The sequence below is a fragment of the Thunnus thynnus genome, chromosome 8, assembly GCF_963924715.1.
Source record: "Thunnus thynnus chromosome 8, fThuThy2.1, whole genome shotgun sequence".
In the NCBI taxonomy this organism is placed as follows: domain Eukaryota; kingdom Metazoa; phylum Chordata; class Actinopteri; order Scombriformes; family Scombridae; genus Thunnus; species Thunnus thynnus.
The window spans coordinates 23,959,601-23,982,620 of NC_089524.1; the positions used below are offsets into that span (position 1 = coordinate 23,959,601).

General features: G+C 39.1%; 3 protein-coding genes and 1 long non-coding RNA gene across 4 annotated transcripts in view; 1 reads left to right on the forward strand and 3 right to left on the reverse strand.

Annotated features, from left to right (window-relative positions):
- Window positions 1-10,997, reverse strand: part of LOC137187999 (granzyme G-like) — a 29,914-nt gene extending 18,917 nt beyond the window's left edge. Inside the window, exon 1 of the mRNA XM_067597325.1 lies at window positions 10,994-10,997. The gene's annotated coding sequence lies outside the window, so the exon portion shown is untranslated. The remainder of the gene's footprint in view (window positions 1-10,993) is intronic.
- Window positions 420-8,597, forward strand: LOC137188000 (uncharacterized). Its single transcript, XR_010929312.1, has 2 exons — window positions 420-852; window positions 981-8,597. It is a non-coding gene; the product is annotated as an uncharacterized lncRNA (long non-coding RNA).
- On the reverse strand, window positions 9,210-10,475 carry LOC137187993 (general transcription factor II-I repeat domain-containing protein 2-like). The gene is made up of 2 exons (XM_067597316.1): window positions 9,508-10,475; window positions 9,210-9,314 (listed from the first exon to the last, which is right to left on the reverse strand). The coding sequence occupies exon 1, from the start codon at window positions 10,452-10,454 to the stop codon at window positions 9,531-9,533; it is 924 nt and encodes a 307-aa protein (XP_067453417.1). The 5' UTR covers window positions 10,455-10,475; the 3' UTR covers window positions 9,210-9,314; window positions 9,508-9,530.
- A 2,641-nt stretch (window positions 10,998-13,638) lies between the features above and the next one.
- Window positions 13,639-15,932, reverse strand: LOC137187998 (mast cell protease 1A-like). Its single transcript, XM_067597323.1, has 5 exons — window positions 15,792-15,932; window positions 15,517-15,676; window positions 15,088-15,223; window positions 14,585-14,812; window positions 13,639-14,471 (listed from the first exon to the last, which is right to left on the reverse strand). Exons 1-5 carry the CDS (start codon window positions 15,847-15,849, stop codon window positions 14,307-14,309), a joined length of 747 nt encoding a protein of 248 aa, XP_067453424.1. The 5' UTR covers window positions 15,850-15,932; the 3' UTR covers window positions 13,639-14,306.
- Between the last annotated feature and the right edge of the window lie 7,088 nt (window positions 15,933-23,020).

Consider the following 23,020-nt stretch of genomic DNA (forward strand, 5'->3'; position numbering starts at 1 on the left):
CACATCATTCTTCGCAGAGTGGAACTACTTGCAAAGGATGTCTCAAGAAAGCTTTTGGAAAACCTTCAAAAAGCAGAGGTGATGTCTATCGCTGTCGACGAATCAACTGATCGTACCGACATGGCCCAGCTATGCATCTATGTCAGGTTTTTCGACGGAGTGTGCTTTTGGGAAGAACCTCTGGGACTTATTCCAGGTTACTTACTTACTTACTTACTTACTTACTTATTCCTTATACAGGTGAGGTGATTTTTCAAAAGATTGTCTCATTTTTTAATGAGCGTGAACTGGATTTACAAAAAGTTTGCCTGTTGGTTAATGATGGCACTCCAACTATGATTGGTAGAGTGCAAGGGCTGGTGGCGAGGCTATCAGCCATAGCCCCACAGCAATCTATTGCTGATTTGGTTGAGAGGCTTTGTGCCTTCAAGAAAAAGCTAACGATTTTCACAACAGACCTAATGGTAACAAAAGTGCTGCACTTCCCAGAACTCCGTGCATTCATGAGCACAGCACCTGGGGCACACATAACACCCGTCATGACAGACTTCATGACAAAATTGACTGAGAACTTTACTGAGAGATTCCAAGGCTTCAGCATTCCCATTGAGGTATTGCAGTTTGCTTGTGTAATGGAAAAAACACACTTTGTATCCTCTGCACCACATTTCAGACTTTGCACTTTGGATAAACTCACATTTAACCTTAACCTATAACCTTGAACATGTAACCATCTGGTCGTATGCTCATTATTGGTTTTTGTCAGTCCCTTTTGAGACAGCTTTGATGACATCCGGCACTGCACCCCACACACATCCTGATACTGTTTCCCACACTCCTTGTCTATAAAGAGTATGTACACTTTGTATTTGATTATCAGTCTGCAATTACACTTTGCTGTGACTGTACACTGATCCCTTGCAAGGTTCTCATTAAAAGACAAAAAGACAGCTTGGTCATTGTCAGATTTTTTTTTCCAGATTTCTACCACAAACTGGTGTCAGAAGTGGGATCGCTCGACTGAGGGTGTCTGGACTCGGAGTCGAAGGAGGCCGATCATCCTGAAGCCAAATCTTCAGCCTCAACCTCGCCACAAGGACGGGTAAGATGGAGGGCCTAAAACCCGAGGCCGGACTCACTCAGCGCTAAAACCAATGATCCTGAACTGGTGAGAATCTGGAAATTGACTCAGAGAGAAAAAAAGGGGTACTAAAAAGGTTGAAAATATTAATGGTGAAATAAGAAAGAGATTTTGATCTACCGATCAGGAAAGAGTCCCAACAGTTTTTTTAACCAAGGTTTAATAGAAAACCTGGAGGTGCACTGACGAGTCCACCTCAAAGAGAGTTTACTGTAATCACAATAGTGTGTGGAAGAATTATTACTTGGTAATACTTATAATATTGTGTGAGGTAAGACTCAGAAAACGCACATAGGAAACGTAGATAATTTCTCTGTTCTGATCACCCTGTTTTGATGAAAAAAAAAAATTGAGAATTTGACAGTAATAAGACACCATACTGAAATTGGTCACATTATTTTGGGTATACTAACATTGATTAGTTTTCTGATATTCTTAACGGGTGTACTTTGGAGATTAGTTGAACACATAACTCAAATCTCTTACTACATTTTTTTTCTTTTAATCTGCCAAAATGGGTAGCGTTAACAATAACAATCATACAAAGTACAAATATGATAATGTGAACCTGTCCGCTCCAAATATAAACTACATGAGAGTGAACTATGGTGATTCATCTGTGAAACAAATAAAAATCTGGATTACTGAATGTGGCTTTCTGAGCACAGGAAGTTTCAGTATCAGACAGCTAAATCAGCTGAAGGAAAGACGGCAGGAGAAGGAAAAAAAGACTGAGGATAAAAAGGCAAGAGGAAGTTCATAGGAGATTGGAAAGCTTTTAGTTTATGGATGAAAGAAGCACAAAAGAGGGACAGAAAACACAGGCAGGGACAGATAAAACCTCATCTGTGTCTCAGTGTGTCAAAATGCAGGATTCTGAATTCAACTGGGTGCTGCCCAAGAGACGCCTCAACCCGCCACAACAACAAGATGAACCAGCAGCCCAAGCTCATCAGACGCCTGATCCACGGCCAAGAGCTACACCACCATATAACTCTAACCTTCCCCCATCTTATGTTCCCCTCATCTACCCTGATACATCTGGCTTACGACAACTTTTGGATGAGGCCACAGCAACAACAAATCAACAGGACAAAGCTGCCTCCCCTTCTTATACCAGGTCTGGTCTGGTATTCAAAAGATCTCAAAATCCAACCATCGTCCCTGTGCTTTCATTCATCACCCCCCATCTCCAGTGAGACCTGACACAGAGGGAAACGTGGACCGGATCCCGAATCTCCCCATGATGGAGGTAGAAGGTGCACCTTTCATCACCATCAAATGGAGGTGGTGTGAAATTTGCAGCTGAACTGATTCTGTTTTGCAGAGCGTTTCACCCAAAAACCTCTGAACTGAGATGGCTCCTGATGGTAAAGATGGGCAATAATTGGGCAAAGATCTCAGCAGGATATCCAGAGAATGATATGACACTGGCTAACCCCGACTAGGTGCATAATGACAACGCAGCCCACAGAGTACACATCACAGATCTCTGTGAGCACATCAAAGCAGCATTCACTGTGAGATTGGACATGAGCAAAATCTCCTCATGTAAACAAGAAGATGATGAGAGTGTTCACAACTATCTCACTCGTCTGACAGAAGTTCACAACACACACAGCGGGCTGACACCTACAGCTGACCTGAATGATAATGCTATTACAGCATGGGAAGTACATTTGAGAAACAGCTTCCTGAATGGACTGGAACCTGATATTTCCTACATAGTGAAACGTATATTCATCACCTGGGACTAAACGCAAATTAAGCCTCATTGAAGCACATGCTGTGCACGCTGAGAAAATCCTCAAAGAAAGCCAAGTGAGGAAAGGAGAAAAGAAAGAGAAAGATCTGCACATTGCTGCATTGACTATGTTCCAAGGACATGCCAGAGGGCGCAGACACAGCCGTGGCAGAGGCGGACTTAGAGGTGGCTGTAGAGGATGACACACAACTGATCCAGATTCTTGTTTTCATTGTGGTGAGAGAGGACACTGGGCCAAAGACTGCGTAAAGAAAAATCCAACTTTCAAGCACAAAGCCGATTGACTCGGGGCGGCAGCTCAGGAGGGGGAGGAATCAGCACCTTTAACTTTGACCACACTGACGCACAATGAGAGACAACCTACACATCAGACAGGTGATTGCACCATGCACACACATATGCACACACTGATTGATGATGCCATAGCTCAGTTAGAGAAGAAGCAGGAAACAGCAAACACACAGCATGTAGGCACATATGCTAAATACTCAACTGATGCTTACGCAGGCATGCCGACACACACACTTCTTGTACATGGTAAGCATGTAACATTTCTTGTTGATTCTGGTGCAACACAATCTGTTATTAGAGCTGACACTTTTTTAACACCTCCAAAGATGAGCGGAAGATACATGAAGTCTGTAGGGGTGTCAGGTGACACAGTTCTGGAAAAATACAGATCTCCATTATCATGCACTGATGATGTTACAGGCAAATTTAAGCATTCATTATTGTTGTCAAACTGTTGTCCAATCAATCTAATGGGAAGAGATGTAATGTGTTTCTTGGGTATTTGTCTTGTTTCAACATCAAAAGGGGTTATTGTTATTCGAACAAGTGAACTTGAGTTCCCTGACACTCACGTATTTGTGAAATACAGCCCTGACACACTGCTTTATGTGTATGAACGCAAGCTCTGCACATCAGCTGTGACTTCCGTAAACACTGCTGATGTTGAGAGTTCATGCACACTCACATTCAACATAGACACAGACTACATGCAACCACAAGACCTACACTGCACTGCACACATACATGAAGGGGGAGATGCAGAGTTTGAGAAAAGATGGTTCAAAGATGGTTGTCTGAGCGAAAAGCTAACATTAAGTAACATGTTTTGGAATAAACACAGATATGCCGTTTCAGTGACCTTGCCTGAACAAACAAAACCAAAGCAAATTGATGAATCTTCACCATATTTCTCTTTCAGTGATTCAGGTTCCAATTCTCTTTTTGACATTCCTGTTTCATATCCACATGTCAAACACAGGGAAGGAAAATGGCAAGATTTGGGTCCATGGGTGAGTCAGTGTGTTAGTGCACAAATGTGGGAGTCAAAATCTGATCCTTATGTTCAATATAATCCTGTTTTGAAGGTTTATCGACAAAAATACACCTCTGTTGTTCACACACTCAGATCTGTTCAGCTGATACCAGACACAACACACATCTGCATATATGCATGACACCTGTGATGTCATAAACAGCCCAGCCCTACAGGAAGTCCCAAAGACTCTGTGGGCCCAAGGCAAACATGATGTTCGTCTGATTAAAGGAATGCAGCCAGTTGTGATAACACCAAAATCTGATTACAGGCCCTGCCAACCACAATATCCTCTCAAAAAATAAGCGGTTGAGGGCGTTACACCAGTCTTTAATGCTTTATTAAAGGCAGGTGTAATCATTCCTTGTGAAAATTCTCCTGTGCGCACACCAATCTTCCAAGTGAAAAAAATCAGGGATGAAGGACAGCTAGGTGAATGGTGTTTTTTACAAGACTTGCAAAGTGTGAATGATGCTGTACAACAATGTGCTCCAAATGTCCCTAACCCATATACTATTCTTTCTCAGGTGCCGCCTGAAAGTAAATGGTTTTCAGTGGTCGATTTGGCGAACGCATTTTCAGTGTTCCAGTCCATCCAGAGAAGGGTTTTGTGAATCACCTACCATCTACAGCGTTGCGTTGAAAGAAAGTTTGAGCTCATTAAAACTGTCACCAGGAAGTGCACTGTTGCAATATGTTGATGATTTCATGATCTGTGCCCCAACTCAAGCTCAGTGTGAAAAAGACACAATTGCACTGTTGAAACATTTGGATAAAGAAGGTCATAAAGCTACCCTGTCAAAATTGCATTTTGTACAACAAGAAGTGACATTTTTGGGTCATGTGATCACATCAGAGGGCAAATCCCTCTCCCCAAAAAGAATAAAAGCAATCCAAAACATTCCACGACCAATTACAAAGAAACAAGTCATGTCTTCTTTAGGAATGTGTTCTTATTGCAGATCATTCATTCCCAGCTATGCTGTCCTCGAGGTGCCCCTGAGCGCAATCTCACACAGGCGAGGCCTGCAGGCACCACAGTAAGGTGACATGGACTGCTGAACCAGAAAAAGCATTTGTTGATTTGAAACTTGCTCTCCAAACGACTCCGACTCTTGGATTACCTGATCCAAGTCAACCTTTCACCTAGACTGTTGACAAAAATGGAGGATGCGTGACTTTAGTGCTGCTCCAGGACCATGGAGGCAGACAGAGACCTGTAGCTTACTTTTCAAACTTGACCCTGTAGCTGCAGGACTTCCTACATGTCTGAGAGCTGTTGCGGCTGCAGAAAAAGCTGTGATGGCTTCCAGAGACATAGTGGGGTACTCTGACCTAACTTTGCTCGTTCCACATGCTGTTTCATTGATTTTGCTCAAACAGAAAACATCTCATCTTTCTGCAGCAAGATGGCTCCGTTACAACACTGTGTTGCTTGAAATGCCTAACATCACTGTGAAAAGATGTAATGTTCTTAATCCTGCAACTCTTCTCCCCACAGAAGGTGATGGAGAAGAACACAACTGTGTTGCCACAATAAGTTTGTGCCACAAACAACATTGGTATTGGTATTCAAACACCACAAGCAGCACACCCTCCACCAGAAAAAAACATTTGATCACTTACAGATGGATTTCATTGAACTAACACCAAGTGGAGGAAAGAAATATTGTCTGGTAATTATTGACATGTTTTCCAAATGGATCGAAGTTTTTCCCATAGCAAAACAAGACACTGGTGCTGTTGCTAAAGCTCTTATCATTGTCAGGAATTCCGGGAAGAATTAGCAGTGATAATGGAACACCGTTTGTCTGTGCTGATCTAAAACAAGTTGGTGAATATTTTGGCATTGACATGAGACAGCATTGTGCTTATCATCCAGCCAGTGGTGGTGCTGTTGAGCGAGAGAATGGAACCTTAAAAAATAAATTGGCAAAAGGAAACAGGCTTGTCTTGGACAAAGACACTCCCAATTGTTCTTATGCAAATGAGAGCTAGGGTCAGACCAAAATACGGCCTTAGTCCATTTGAAATCCTGTTTGGGTGAGCAGCCAACACAGGCATTGGACCTGTCAAAGGACAATTACCATCCACAGTCCACTGTGAAGATGAAATGCTTCGTTACTGTGCTAACTTATCCTCTTTTCTATCTAACATACACAACCAGGTGAAAGAAGCACTACCAACTCTAATCACCGGACCTCTTCATGACCTGCAGCCTGGTGACAGGATAGTATTGAAAGACTTGAGAAGAAAGGCTTGGCGCTCTAAGCGGTAGACGGGCCCATTCCAGGTGCTGTTGACCACACAGATGGCAGTAAAGGTCACTGAAAGAGTCACCTGGATCCATGCCAGCCACTGCAAAAGAGTTCCACCTCCACCAGAGACACCTACAACAGAGTAAGTCACCACAGCGCGATTGAGGACTCTACGAGAGTGTAGGTGGATTGCTGCTCTCAGGTGACCAACACAAAGACATCCATTCACACACCAGGAAGAGAAGTAGAAGTGACAGTATTGGCATACTGTCCGACAAGAGCGGGCCAGGCTCCAACTAAGTGATGTGCTGAGTGAATCTCAGTGTCACCATCGTGAGATCAATGATGGAACCCGAACGACGGCCATGGCATCCATTCAGATGTCCTGGCGGTTTGCGAGGTTCAATGTGTTCTCTTTTTGTGATTTAATTGTTCTCTTAATTGTGATTCCAATCAGCTTCAATTTAGACAGTCAACATGCACAAACAAATACCGATACAACACCAGGGCCACAACCAGCTAATGTTACCACATTGTCGCTTAAGAGCAACCAACGTTTTGCATACAAAACTCCTTTTGACCACCCTGACTTTATGAAAAACAATGCCTGGTTGATGTACACTAACTACACCACACGACAGCATGCTAACCACTCTTGTTTGTTCTGTATGCCAGCCCGCCCTGAGCTAATGATCATGTCAACTCCACACACCCCACAAACATCCTGATACTGTTTCCCACACTCCTTGTCTATAAAAAGCATGTACACTTTGTATTTGATTATCAGTCTGCAATTACACTTTTTTGTGACTGTACACTGATCCCTTGCAAGGTTCTCATTAAAAGACATTAAGACAACTTGGTCATTGTCAGCTTTTTATTTTTCACATTTCCACCACACTCGTGACCCATTTTCCACCAAACCAGAGGCAGACTTCTGTGTAAAAGCAAAAGAGGTAATGTCTTGTATTGATGAGAACATCTTTCAGATGGAATTGGTTGATGTGCAGTCCTCCTTTGCTTTAAAACAGCACTTGCAGTCTGAGGGTGCAGTGGACTTTTGGTCTAAGCATGTTAGCCAATATCAGTACCCCACAATAAGGAAAGTGGCCTTGCTAATACTGACAATGTTTGGATCCACTTACACTTGTGAGTCTAGTTTTCTCGTATGAATGCCATCAAAACAAGGGCACGTTGTTCCATGAACAATGACAAGTTGCATGAGTGTCTCAGGATTGCCCTTACTACTTATGAGCCAAACTATGTTGAAATAGCGAAATCAAGGCAGTGTAATTTCTCTCATTGACTCAAACAGGCTCAAAATGACAGAAGTCTGATTTGTATGGTAGTTCTGTAGTAGTAAATCACCTGATTGAGGCATTTAATGCCATCTTAGTGAAAATGCAAAGACTACAGATCTGTTTTATGATGATTCAAACAGGCCTACTTATTGTTAGTCTTGATACTGTTCAACTGTTTTCACCCTTAACAAATATGGATATGGACCTGCTATAAGCACCATATGTCTGCTTGGAATTGTTTTTGATAGTACCATGAACAGGCCCATTTATTATTAGTCTGATGGCTACTGTTTTACTATGTTCATCTTGCATTTAGCATTTAAGGATATGGACCTGTTTTAAAAGCTCCTTATGTATGCTTGGAAGTGTTGTTGAGGATGTTATAAACAGGCCTACTTACTGTTAGCCTGATGGATACTGTTTTACTATATTCATCTTGTTTTCTACATTTGTGGATATGGACCTGTCAGAAAAACACCTCATGTCTCCTTGGTTTTTAAATTGTTACTCTTTGCACTTCTGTTTCAAGCTTTGTAACCATAGCTTTCCTACTTTTTGTATAGACTGGCTGCTGTCTGGAATTGATTGTAATGATACAATTAAAGTGAAAGAAAAGGGATGCACGTGACTAGTTTATTCTATGTAGTTATATATCTATTAACATTATACTGTAAGTTATTTGTAACCATTAATTGACAAAGTATTATGTGTGGCCCGCAGACCCCCAGTGATTTTCCTATTTGGCCCATTTGCTATTGAAGTTGAAAAGCCCTGCTTTATAGTAATAAAATCAGTTGTGATGAGGAAAGGATTTGTTTCTATCTTGTCTGTTTTTTCTGTTATTTTTTTTTTTCTAAAATATTGTTGTATTGCCTATTCATTAATTTGTTTTCAGGTTTGTACTGATGATTCAAGGGATGGAGATAAAGAGCATTATTTGAGTATTGCAGGGTAGAACTACTTAGCCTTAGCGTTATAGTACAGTATTCTAAATAAAATTGTTATCTATGTTATTACCCTTGTTGTAATTAATGAAATTTTATTCATTCTAATATAACCCTTGGATGGTTTGAGTGCTTATATAGAAAAACCTACACAGACAAGCAACACGGTGGTTATATTTATGCTGTAGTGTTTGTATTTTCAAACAGTATGCTTTATTTTTAAAAGAGAAAGTATTTGAGTATGAGGAATAACCAAAAGGTGTTTGCAAAGGAAACACAAATGCAAATTTGGCTGGAGTTGCTAGAGCAGGGGTGTCCAAACTTTTTTTCTTGAGGGCCACATACAGAAAAATATACAAAGGACTGGGCCACTCACTAGACGTGAGGTATACTGTCTCACTTCTAATGCACTACTGCAGGTAAATTACGTTTGATAACTGAACATGTTTGAAGAAAAAAAGCCTCCATCACAGCTCTCCATTAGTAGATTTTCATTTTATTTTTTATAAAAAGGTTGGCAGGTCATTCTCTCAGTGACAGCCTCAGATTGTTTCTTAGGGTGCTGATCCCCCTTCATTGTCCTGTATGAAGGGAGAGACAAGAAGAGAAATAGAGGATGTGGATATTTCAAGCTTATTACACAAATAAATTATTGGGCTTATTAAAACATCAACTAACGTTTGTTAAGAAATTATCATCAACTTTAATTGACTGAATTTATTAAGTAATTGGGCTTATTAACACATGAAAACTGTGTGTATATTTTCAACTCACCTGTAATGGGAAGAATGTTGCGCTCAGTGGGAGCAGTGATGCTGCGCTTTGGTCTGAAGGAGAGCTGGCACGTCAGGAGTAAGTTTGGTGGTTGAGATGTGAAGGACGTCACGGAGAAGGCTGTCGGTCATTCTGGTTCTCAATCTGCTTTTGTTCAGCGTTAACAGCGAGAATGTCTGCTCACAGATGTATGTTGAGCCGAACAGACTCATCATTTGTTTTGCGTGGCGTCTTATCAGAGGAAACTTGGCCTTTTCCAAGCTCCGGTAGAAGTCAGGTAGGGAGAGAAGCTGATGTTGATTCTTCAGAGAATCATCACACTGCATTTCGATCAGTTCTAATTGCAGACTCTCCTCCACTTCTTCTGCATCCACTGAAAACGGAGCCGCAAACAGTGTGATTTCCTTCTCAATGACAGAAAAATCTTGAAAGCGCTGAGTGACTTCTGTAATGAGAGATGTGATCACAGACACATATTCTCCCATTTTAGCAGAGAGCTTAGCATTTGGAAATGCGCATTTGATTTCAGTCAGTGTTGGGAAGTGCGCTACATTAAAGTTGCGCAGTTGTGACTCGGAGAGACGGAGCTTCGCACGGAATGCTTTCATGTGTGCATACAGCTGTGGTACCAGCTGCTCTTTGCCTTGTAGTCTCTTGTTCAGGGTGTTGAGATGATCAGTGAGATCAACTAAAAAAGCCAGGTCTGCCAACCATAAAGGGTCACTGAGCTCATGCAGAGGTCTGCCCTTTTCTTTCAAAAACTTGTCGATATTTGATCTCAGGGAATAAAACCGCTGCAGCACGGAGCCGCGACTGAGCCAATACACTTCAGACTGGTAGAGTAGGTCCCCGTATTCAGCATCGACATCAGAGAGTAATGTTTGAAATTCTCTGTGGTAAAGCCCTCGTGCCCGAATTATGTTGATAGTTTTCACAACTGTGTTCATCACGTCGCCAAGCTGTACTGTCTTGGCACAGAGGGCTTCTTGGTGGATGATGCAGTGCATTTTGATAGCCTCACCTCCGCTGTCCCGCACCTTGGCGCATACTAAAGATGCCATTCCTGTCATCGCTGGAGCCCCATCCGTTGTAATTCCACACAGCTTGTCCTATTTAAGTCCAGTCAGTTGAATCTGACACAGCTTCAAAAATGTCCTTCCCAGTTGTTGTCCTCTTTAGACTCTGAAGATCAAGCAGTTCCTCCGTAATGCAAAAAGTCATCCACTCCTCGCAAAAAAAATGAACAACTATGCAGTGTCCGTGGCATCTGCGCTCTCATCACACGCAATCGAGTAAAAATCGAAAGCACAAGCTTTATGTGACACTTGCTGTTTTAAGTTGTTTGACAAGTCTTCACTGTATTTCTGGACATGCTGACATTGTTGAAATCCTGCATTTTCTTCGGGCACATTATTCCCACAACTTTAGTGAGGCACTGTTAGATGAAATCACCGTCTGAGAAAGGTTTCCCGTGTAGGGCAATGAGTTGAGCTACTTCATAACTGGCTATTGTTGCATTTTCTTGAGCTTTGTTAGCACGAAAAAAAACTGTTGCTGCGTTAGCAGGCTAGCTCTTCCCACTCAGCGCCAGCGTAGGACGTGAAGGTCTGATGTTTCGTTTCATAATGCCTTCGTACATTGTACTCTTTCATCATGGCAACACTCTCATTAGAAATCAAACAAACACACTTCCCCTTGTTTTCTACAAAAAAATATTCATTTTTCCACCGAGTCTGAAATTTTCTGCATGGTTCAACTGGTACAAGTCATCCTAGTGTGTTTGGCCACTAGAGGGCATTATTGCTTCATTTTGGATCATCCAGCATATGTATTCTGTGCCCTCATGTACAAAAGGGGAAGCAGTTTCCTGGAGATTATCATTCATTATATTTTTTCCATTGTTTATTTCAGATATACCATACATTGCACATGTTGATGATATTCCACAAACAACCCTTCAGTAAGATATTCTGGCAGTGAGAATGAACACAATCTGTGGAAGCTCTTTCTTCATCGAATGAGTTGCCCAAGCCTTCTGACAGAGGCCAGGAATATCAGGTTGTAGCACACCAGTGACTATCGCACACAGTGTCCCCTACAGTAGAGGAGGAAGCAACCACAGGAACGACGTTATAGCTACAGCCTGACGTCAGCTGCTGAGTTTCTCTGTGATAACACTAACACAAACAAAGAAATAGCTTTACAATATAATTTCAGAACAGGGATATGGTGCTAATATTACAACTTATGAAGACGATGCAGCTGCACTAAAGCTGTGTAATAGTGCTGCACAATAGACTTTGCATATTTGTCAGAAATATTCACATAAAGCATAAAGTTTGTTACAGTACTTTGTCACCATTGAAAAGCACAATGGGTTCCCTTTGAAAAGCCTTCACTGGTATCTTTGTCTCAGTGTTTTCATTGTGAAATTAACCTAAAATGCCGTTGCAGATGACTTGTGACCACCAATTAATGTTCACAAGTCTGGATGCTAGATGGCCTGGCTCGGTCATCACCGGGTCAGCGATTTGAGCAAGTTATGGCAAATATACACAGTTAATTCTATTGCATGTTTAACTACTAAGTATACAATGTCAATCATGCTTAAACAAAAAAAATGTAAGTACCATTTACTGCAATACCTGCTTCTCATACTCCAGTTGCTCAATTTCTAGTTTGAGCTTTTTAATCTCCAACTGTTTTTTAATGTCCAGCTCCAGGTTCCGTTTATAGAGGGACTTCACATTGTCTGCTCAAACCTGTAAAAATAGTTTTAGTTGATAGGACACTGAGGTGTTCATCAAGCAACAGAGATGACTGGGATAGACTTTTCAGTCATGTTGATGTTGTACTGTGTTCATGATTCACTTAGGGTGGTGCATTCTTGGTAAGGCTCACTTTATAAGATGGACACAGGACTACTAGAAATTAAAAAAGCCTTACCATTTTCATTGTTGAGGGCTTAGAGGTGGAGGCCACAGGCTAAGGGGAGTGTTGCACACCTGAAGCAGTTAAGCCTATGTGCAGACTACCACAAGCCTTTCATTGATACATCAGGCATACTTGGGTCCACAATTTCACCATATGATGAAGATAAATTTACTCCCAAAGCCATCCCTGACTACACAGACAGTGGTTCCTAATCATTGATCTCCACCTGAATGATGGTTTAAGAGAGCTGCATAAAGTGGATTCAACACATCAGCAGACATTGATAAGAGTACATAATGGCTTGCTTTGTGTGTGGCTCAACAAGGGTGTGTGCTGACAGCTTGCGCAAAACCATAGTATCTCCTTTAACTGCAAATTAGATAAAGACTTTCTTTCCTTTCCGCTCTGTCATCTCCTTTAGGATGACAATGTTTTAGGAGCAAGTCCATTTAAGATGGCTTATTGAGATGCATTGATCAAGTGAAAGAGCTGTGGTGAGCCACATTAGTGCAACTCCAGTTTTCTTATTCAATGAAATATGTCCATTTAAAGAAACCATGCACTTTGACTTTTCATCTGATGTCACATTTGGAAATAGTAATGATAATCAAAGTGTATTGAGGCAGTGGTGCATTTGAGATGTGAAGCAGGTTTATTTTCTGAGATATGGACTTACATCTGGTTGAATAGCCATTGTTTCTGTTGCAGTAAGGGGCAAAACTAGCAATACTGTGGCTCAATAAGTGGAGTAATAAATAATTATGTTCTTGTATTACTATTGCAGCGACACTTTACTTCAAGTCCCCATATTTAGCATTTATAAACATTATATAAACAAATGATGAATGGTTTATAACACACTATAATGTAGTTTTAAGCAGATATAAGTGTGTATTAATGTATTTGTCAACAAGTATAACTCCTCCTGTGAGCACCCATAACTGGATCTTGGTATGTAAACAGAAAATTAATGACAAAGTCAAACAGCGAACAAAAGACATTTGAGTTGCATTTCAGCATCACTCCTGTCCCTCCTTAAGATACAACTTTGAAATTTTCCCAGATATGATAGTTTGGTGAGCTATTAGGTTAATGATATTAAACATAAATGAGCTTCCTAGTTGTATACAATTAATTAAAAATGTCTACATTTGGAGGAGTAATAAAACAATCCAGTCAGTTCACAAGGAGGCAGTGTTGTCTTTTTTGTTGATTTAATTCATGCTCAATAAGCAAAGCGCACAGAAATACTGAGAGAACATGCAGAGAAAGCAAAAGTTTGTTTAGTACAAAACAAACTAAAATGAGTCTGTTTTCATTTAATCTAGTCTAAAAGAAGATGCACAGAGCATTAATGTATTTCTTACATGCAACATTGTATTTAAGAGACAGGACATACTATGTTTAAATATCAATAGATATGACGTCTCTAAAACATCATTGAGTGTACACTTAAATGTCTGCTTTAAACTGTAGCAATACCTGGAATTTGCCTGGAATATCCTACATTTCATTGACAAAACATTTTTGTAGCCTCTGTAGCAGAAAAACCGCTGTGCCTTAAAAAAGCCAAAACATGTCACATAAATTGACCAAATCATATTTATCTTTTTTCAGAGTTTTGGTTCAACTTGCCTAAAGAAAATTTCATTGATTTACAAACAGACATGATTTAGAAACATCAAAGTAAAGTATATTTTGAATTTTTAAATCTGTGCAAAGCATATTTGGCAGTGTCATTGCTATGCAGCCAGTGATAACAGCAACTTAAACATCAATTTTGAAATTCTCCAGTGTTATACAATTTAAATGAAGTAGTCTATTGTAAATTCAAATTGGATTTGGTCAATTGAATGTAACATGTATTAGAGCTTTCCATTATATTTCATGAATGAATCGACCCAGTATCTATAGTCAGAAATCTTGGCATAATTGTACATTTTTGGGCCACCTCCATGTGGACTGAAGGCGGAGGACACCACCCCGTATGCCTTTCCATCTTCACAGACCAGTGGACCACCAGAGTCTCCCTGGAAGTACATATACAGGATGCAGTGATTCCTCAACACCAGTGAATCAAGTATCATTGTTGACCAACGTTTGTTTGTCCATGTTATGTTATAAATGTTATAAATGTACGTACCACACCCGGTCCAATGTCTCCCTGAGAGCAGTATGAGTTTTCGGTAACACACTGCTCTTCATCACTTAGTGTTACATTGGCTTCCATGAGTCTATGAGACATATGTCCTTTGTTGATGCCTGTCGTGCCCCAGCCGGAGACTATACATGATTTTGGCAGAGAGCCGTCACCTTGACCTGCGAGACCAATGGGTTTCACAGTGCTGCTGAAATGTGCCTTGGAGCTCATCTTGTGGTACAGGGAGAAATAAAAACAAAAAACAAAAACAAGTATGAAGGTAAAATATCAATTCAGATTTCTCCAATACTTTATCTGTTACTAACACATTATCTGATTATTTATTGTTCAGGGATTTGCATGCATTATTTAAGTTCTATTTTTGATAAATGCATTCAATAGAGCATTTGCAAAAAATCACAAACAAAAATTTTAAATTCTAAAAATAAAAATAAAAATTTTGCTATCAATTGCAATAATTCTAAAGTCATTAATCTATGTTTTACCTTGAGTAACATTATGTCATTTGTGAAGTCAGTTGGATTGTAGTCCTTACGTGGAAATGCTTGGTCCACAGGTATCTCCTGTATGCCATTAGTTTTTTCTCCGTAAATGTGAACTCCTAGTAAGACTGTGTAGGACCTGAAATGACATGAAATTAAATGCAAAACATGATCTAAGAATAAACTAGTTTTTTTTCTGTGTAGGCTTTGCATTCACAATATGAAAATATTAAGAGACTTAAATTTATGTTGTATTCACAAAGCCATCACAGAGCATATTTGCTACATAGATATCATGTATTGCTGCAGTCTTAATACATGTGGGGACAAATAAGAGAGTCTTGGTTTTTGGGATCAGGAATTCTATCAGGGGACCCAGAATTCCTAGAATCATCCGTGTCATTAGGTAAACATAAAGTTTGTTCAACTTACTTGGCTTGACAGTGGGCTGCAGTCATCACAAAATCCTCATTCAGAAGAAAGCCACCACAGTGTTTTGTTTTACCACTTGGCGTCTTCATCTCCAAAAGCGCCATGTAGGGCCTGCTATGTGCCACAGCCTCATGACCTCCAATAATTTTCCCTGTATGAACTAGGAGAGGAAAATAAATAAATGAATATAAACATATATATACATGTTACTATAATGCTACTATAATACCCTGTATGTACATTATAAAATGCCATAAAAATTATGCTTAACTTACCTTGATCATCAAGAGTCAGCACAAGTATCAGTATAACAAGTTTACACTGGATATTCATGGTGAGATCACAGTCCACTTGAGCTACTGAAGATCAATGGCACACATCACCAACAATTTCAGTCTTTAAATGCTCTGCTGTATTAGAGAAAGAAGGAAGCGTTTGTGTAGTGTGCATATGCAAACAATGTGGTTTTGAGGAGGAGGCCCTTATCACAAAGGTTAGATTTTCAAGGAACAAGTCAAAAGTCTTTATTCAGTGTTTGATAAATTACATATGGTGTGTGTGGTTTATTGATGACTCTGATGTGATTCATTCATGTGTTTTCAAGTTTGTACTGATGATTTAAAGTATGGATGTAAAGACAGCATTATTTGAGTATTGCAGGGTAGAACTATTTAGCCTTAGCGTTATAGTACAGTATTCTAAATAAAATTGTAATCTATGTTATTACCCTTGTTGTAATTAATGAAATCTTATTCATTCTAACATAACCCTCGGATGGTTTGAGTGCTTATATAGAAAAACATACGCGGACAAGCAACACAGTGCTTAGATTTATGCTATAATGTTTGTATTTTCAAACAGTATGCTTTGCTTTTAAAAGAGAAAGTATTTGAGTATGAGGAATAACCAACAGGTTTTTGCAAAGGAAACACAAATGCAAGTTTGGCTGGAGTTGCTAGAGTGTAGACCATGGATGTATTAAAGGGAAACTTTGCTGATTTTCAACCAGCACTGTATCGTTACAGTGTGGGTAGTATATGGAAATGAATAATGTTTAACCTCCTTCCATGTTGCCTGCACCCAGAGTTCCCCTCTCAAAGGTGGGTCTCCCAAAACACTCCATCTAGCAATAGGGAAAAGCAGACACTAAAATATCATTCTACTAAATACTTTAAAATATCATCATATTTGGAAGAAAACTACTTTCATGATACAAGGCTGAATATCGCACTGTGGAATCAGAAACAACAGAGTGTGGAGGAGGAAGCAACCACAGGAACGACGTTATAGCCGCAGCCTGACCCTTAACACAACATTTTAAAGGACTTCTACTGGGGGGGACAGAGGATACGCATGTACACGATACTTGATGACCCCTTATCCTGACCCACAGACACCATTACAAAGGTGTTTTAATGTGGCCCTCGGTAAATGCAGGGTCAGGATAGAGTTGACTGTCAGGGTCATCAACTCCTGTTTCAACTGCCTCCATGGCCTGAGGGTCTCTCCCAAGCGGGCTTGCCAAATAACATCAGCATGTGCGGTGTTCCACAACATTGCCACTATAAGGAAAGAGAGAGCCCCTCCAATGTTGTCGACCCCATCACCCTTGATCACCCCGCTGGTAAAGCCATCAGACAGGCCATCACTGAACAATTTTTCATGTAACAACAAGAAAAATAAATAAATAAATAAATAAACCAATCACAGGATGTGTTTCCCTGTTTCTTAATAATGTCTGCCTTTGCTAGGAAAAGAGAAAAAAGTCAAAGCATACAATGTCAATCATGCTTAACCAAAAACATTTTCAAGTACCATCCACTGCAATACCGCCTTCTCATACTCCAGTTGCTCAATTTCTAGTTTGATCTTTTTAATCTCCAACTCTTTTTTAATGTCCAGCTCCAGGTTCCGTTTATAGAGGGACTTCACATTGTCTGCTTGAACCTGTAAAAATAGTTTTAGTTGATAGGACACTGAGGTGTTCATCAAGCAACAGAGATGACTGGGATAGACTTTTTTAGTCATGTTGATGTTGTACTGTGTTCATGATTCACTTAGCGTGGCGCAAAGCTCACTTTATAAGATGGACATAAGACTACTACAAAATGTAAAACCCTTACCATTTGCATTGTTGAAGTCACTTGGAGAAGTGTTGGAGTGTTGCATATGAGGCAGTTAAGCCTATGTGCAGACTACCACAATCCTTTCATCGATACATTAGTTGTAATTGGGTCCACATGATAAAAATAATAAAATATTATAAAATATTATAAATAAAATAAATTGTGTAGTCTGGTGGAGATGCCCCCTCTCCAATCTTACCCCTGTCATTTTTTTCCTGTTTGCTTCAGATAATATTAACACTTTACACACCATATCATCCATATACTAAAAAATGATGAAAGCACAACAGCTACACTTTGGATTATGTTTTTATACTTTGTCCTGATTTGCTGCCAAGTCTGTTTTACACTGCTGGTACCACAGCTAGTGGAATAGAAAATTGATTAGTCTATTGGTATTTGTCATAGATCATATTCAATCAATAAAATTCATTTCACTTTGATTTGGCCAAAGAGTAAAGTTATTTTCACTTATCCTTCATTATGGGACAGTGTCAGACCTAAATGCAGTTCTTGAGTATAATGTTTAAATATGCTGTATCAAGTTTAAAGTTTAAGAGCTCTACAGTTTTCACGATAGAAATAAACGGGAGGCATTGAGAGTGCATTGGGTATGAAATAAATATATTAACTTTCAAATTTACACAATTTTCTGCCAGCATTCCTCTCTTGCCTTATTTGCAGCAACAGTATTGCTTTTTGCCATAATAATATTTTTATATTCTTCATAGCTATCCATTCTAACAACCTGTTCCTCTTGATTGAAGTAGGCAGCACACGATCAGTCCATTTTCTGCAGAAGAAGAGTCAAATGATGTGCCAAACGCCCTCTTTTATGGGGACACGCAATACCCATTATTGCTGAGTGGGGTTTTAGGTTTTGTTGAGCCAGCTAACGCAAAGAAAGCCTGGCTATGTCAAACTTACTTCATAGTACACCCCTCAGTTCTTATAATAGATCCATGGTATAGACTTACCCAAATCAAACAAAGAGCACGACAGAACCGCTATTGTTACTCTAAACTCTTACTCTCAGACATTGTAGCATCTTGGTTCCCAGTGATTATTTATTGCCTTGAATGGGTATGTAACACCAGATATTAATATACTTAGCTAATGACATGTCCCTTTTGAATTAATACGGGTTACTAATGTGGGTAGTAAGCTATTTACATAAATGGGCATAGTAACATTTGCAGTGTATGTTACATATAAACACAGTTTAATCTATTCCTTATATTTTTGGTCTTGTGTTTTTGTTTTTGAAAGGTGATAGAAAAGACACCACTCCCCAAACTCTTTAGATATTGATCTTAATATACGCCCATGCATATCTCTGTATGTGGAGAGATCTAAAGCTTGACAGGCATGCCATGCCTAGTTACACTGTTAAGGAGGGCAAACAGTCAACTGGATAGTGTGTAGTGACAGTGTAGGCTATTCATTTGATTTGCATACATATTTTGTGACTAATATCCTGAGGGTCCAGCACAGCCCCACAGTGTTCTATTTTAGCTTGTTTTTATTTTCTGTTCTCTTAGCTCTTTAATGACTCTTTCTGTTTGTATTTAAATGTCCTTTTATGTTGTTTCTTTTGCACTCTATCTTGATGCTTTAAATGTTTTATGTAAAGAACCTTGAATTTCCTTGTTGCTGAAATGTGCTATACAAATAAACCTGCCTTGCCTTGCATTTTGATTAAGCTTTTTTTTTAATCATAATTCTTTAATGCATCCCCTTTCTTTGCACTGCATAAGCCTGAAGCCTTCCATTTTTTGTACTATTTAATAATACTAATAACAATAATTCATTTTATTTGCTGTCGTACCCCACCGAACACCCAAGGACACCTTACAATGCACCAAAAAGAACTAGAGCAGTATGAAGTGAACACAACAGAAAATTAAGTGGCAAAAGTTAAAATAGGAGTGAATATGGAATGGATAGAACTGCACAATAGAGTCCAACTGACAGACGTGTAGAGTGAGTTCTTGATAAAAGTCTCCCTCGCTTTAATTAATTGAAAATAAAATAATTATTTTTGGGAGCAGTATCTGATTCCAGTTTACTCTGTGTCTTTTTCATATCTGTTTGAAATGTGCTGACATGGTTAGTGTTGAAACTTACAAGAAGTATAGATTTATATCATAAACCACTTCCTCTGCCCTAGTTGTGTGACAGCAGAATATGGTACCTTGATTATCTGTCATCATTAAGAACTTATTAAGAACATTCAGTGATATATATACTGTGTCTAGAATCACTAGATACCATTCCTTTTGAGTTTCTAATGGAAGTACTTAATTGGACAATCACTGAACCCTCGGCCTTCCAGTGCTGAGACAGGAAAGACATTCAGCACTGCACGAAGTGTTCCACTGTGACCCTAATGTTCCTCACTCACACTCAGGAAAGTCAGTAAGACATGGAGGATTCCTTGGGCAATATGCAGGTTATTCCAAGATATGTAGCGCCTGACCTTATTATATTTGGAGTGAAATGTATGAATATATAGAAGACAAAAGGTTTATGTATTTAGGCCAGATAGTATTGCCTTAGATGTTGGCAAAGTGTGGTAAGACACATAAGTACAACTCCTCACTGTTTAAGTTATTTTGTTTGTTAAAGTTAGATTAAAAAAAGGAGACTTCTTTAGCAGGAAAATTACTGTGGGTTGTTGTTCAGAGTCTGTGGCTCTAGTATTACGTAGCTGTCTGGCTCAGTGTGACCGTCTGCTCTGCCTATGATTGAACACCATGTTGTTGCTTTATGCAAGATCTGATTTCCTGCATTGAAATAAGGAGTCTAGCTATAGCAAAACCGAGTTTCATGGAATTAAAGTAAATCTAGGAGATGCCATCATGAAATCAAAGACTTTAGAATCTACATTTCTCCCTTTTGACTTTGGATTTTTCTCTCAAAGGAGAACACAGGACAGGTTATTTAAAGAGTAGATATGTCTGCTGTATTAGACAAATTTAATTTCTGTTTAACTTAGTGTGGAGCTCCAGTGTTCTCCAAAGTGACATTTGGAAACAGTAGCTGTCCTGCTGCTTTCAGATGGCTGCAGGGATTTAATGAACTGAAAGAGATGCTTTTCATACAGAAAGTTATTATGCAGCTCCGGACAACCAATATTGTAAGAATCACTCATATTAATTTATAGATCAATGCAGACTGATTTAACCACATTAAACATTATTTTTTGATGCTGAATCACATCTACTGAATGGTAAGTGTTAAGCTAATTCAAATTGTTTATTAACATGTTAATTATAATTCCATTATTGCTGTGCATTTGCCTCAAGTAAGATGCAACTGAAGTGAGATTGTGTATATTTTCAGTGTCAAAGACCCAATATCCACCATAATACCCACAACTTGCATTGTATTGTCTCATTTAAATGAACCTCACCAGTGTGTCATGCATCCTGCCCCTGATACCACACAAACAGGCCAAGCAAACTTCAGTGTTTGGAAAATAACAAATTCCGCTTGTCGCTGCACCAGCATCAAAATCAAGTACGTAGTTGAGAAACCACATGAGAGCAGTGTATTAAAGCTGTAAAGCCAGCATCTGATAGAATAACTACATGTTGAGGCACTTGCAAAGTGAAAAGACATCAGACATAGAAAAGTCCTGTTTTCTTTAATAAACTTGTCAATTTTTTAACATAACATTGGCACAGACGACTAATGTCACTAATGGCCAAAAGCAGACACATTCTGTTCTTAAAATGTCCTCAGCACAAGAACTCTGACAGTAAAAACTAATTTATTCCTCTTACTGTATAGAGAGTCATATTTAATTTGTATTATTTAAAGGTGCAATAAATGACATTGAGCCTCACTGGATGTCAGCAAACAACTATGTGCTATGTAAGGATGTAGCTGAGTAATGCAACCTGAGCAGTGACTGAAGTCACACTCCTGTGTGTTTCTGAAAACATTTGAGGCGAGAAATAGGCAATGCAGTCATAAGGTTTTGATCCATATTTGATCAGCGCTGCCTAGTTTGACAATTTGATCTGAGTTTCAGCTTTCTTTTTTTTTTTTTCAACTTTATTGAGTAAACGAAACACGTTTGTTTTGGTCTGAGATGTTGGTGCTATAGTGGGACATCCAGTGGCTGAATGTCATGTACTATAACTTTAAGCATGCTTAACGTGCATGTTTTAAATGAAATGCCTTATTAATGTCCATACCCATTTTTGTTCATATACCTCATGGATGTACATAAAATTAATGTAAACTATCACAAGACATTTCAGCATCACTCCTGTTCCTCCTTAAGGACAACTTTGACATTTTTCCTGAAGATATAGTTTGAGCAGTTATAAAATGACATTTAATTGTAATTCGAATAACAGGTAAACAGATGGATCATAAAAGCCAAAACATGTCACTCTCTTAAATTACCCAAATCACATTCATATACTTTTAGTCTTTTCTGCCAAATATGCATTTCAATTGAGCCATTGATATCATTTGGAAGCACCAAAATGAAGTATGTCAATAAAATATATAAGGTAAGTCAAAAGTCCAAATTTTGCTTTATGGAATTAGTCATGATATTTGCATCTCAATAATCAGTTTTCAAGTTCTCCAATGTTATGCAAAGAAACTGAAATAAACACATTTAAATTAAAATGCTGTGGCTTAGTCATTTAACTGCATTAACAATACTGTCTCCAACAAATTATTTTAACTTTTATACACTTTCCTTGATTGCTGATGATTGAATCGATCCAGCGTCTGTGCTCAGGAATCTTGGCTTAATAGTGGATTTTTGGGTATCGAGCAGTGGTTCCTATTTGATGGTTTGCTATCCAAACATGGACTGTGGGTCTGTTCTGAGAGTAAAAAAACCTTTACTTTAAAGCTCTGCAAAGGCCCAACTAAGAGAAAAAGAGCTAAACTTCAAGTGGAGAAAGTTAACAGCAATGAGGTGGCAACTTCAGCCATTCTGGAATATAAGACAGGTGCACAGTCTACTGCCACCTTCTGATGAGAATTCAGTGACCATTTGTTAAATGATAGAGAAAATAGTCATTGTTAGTAAATAGCCTATAAAAATTTACATTCTTGAGCACCATAGCAATACACTCGGATGACAGTGTTTCGGAACGAGGCTATTGAAGATGGCTTCTCAGAATGCATTGATCAAGTGAAAGAGTTGTGTTGAGCCACATCAGTGCGACTCCAGCTTTTTTATTCAATGAAACATGTCCATTTAAAGAAACCATTCACTCTGACTTTTCATCTGTAAATAGAAAATGAATGACAAAGTTAAACAGCTAACAAAAGACATTGCAGTTGCATTTCAGCATCATTCCTGTCCCTCCATAAGCTACAACTTTGAAATTTCCCCAGATGTG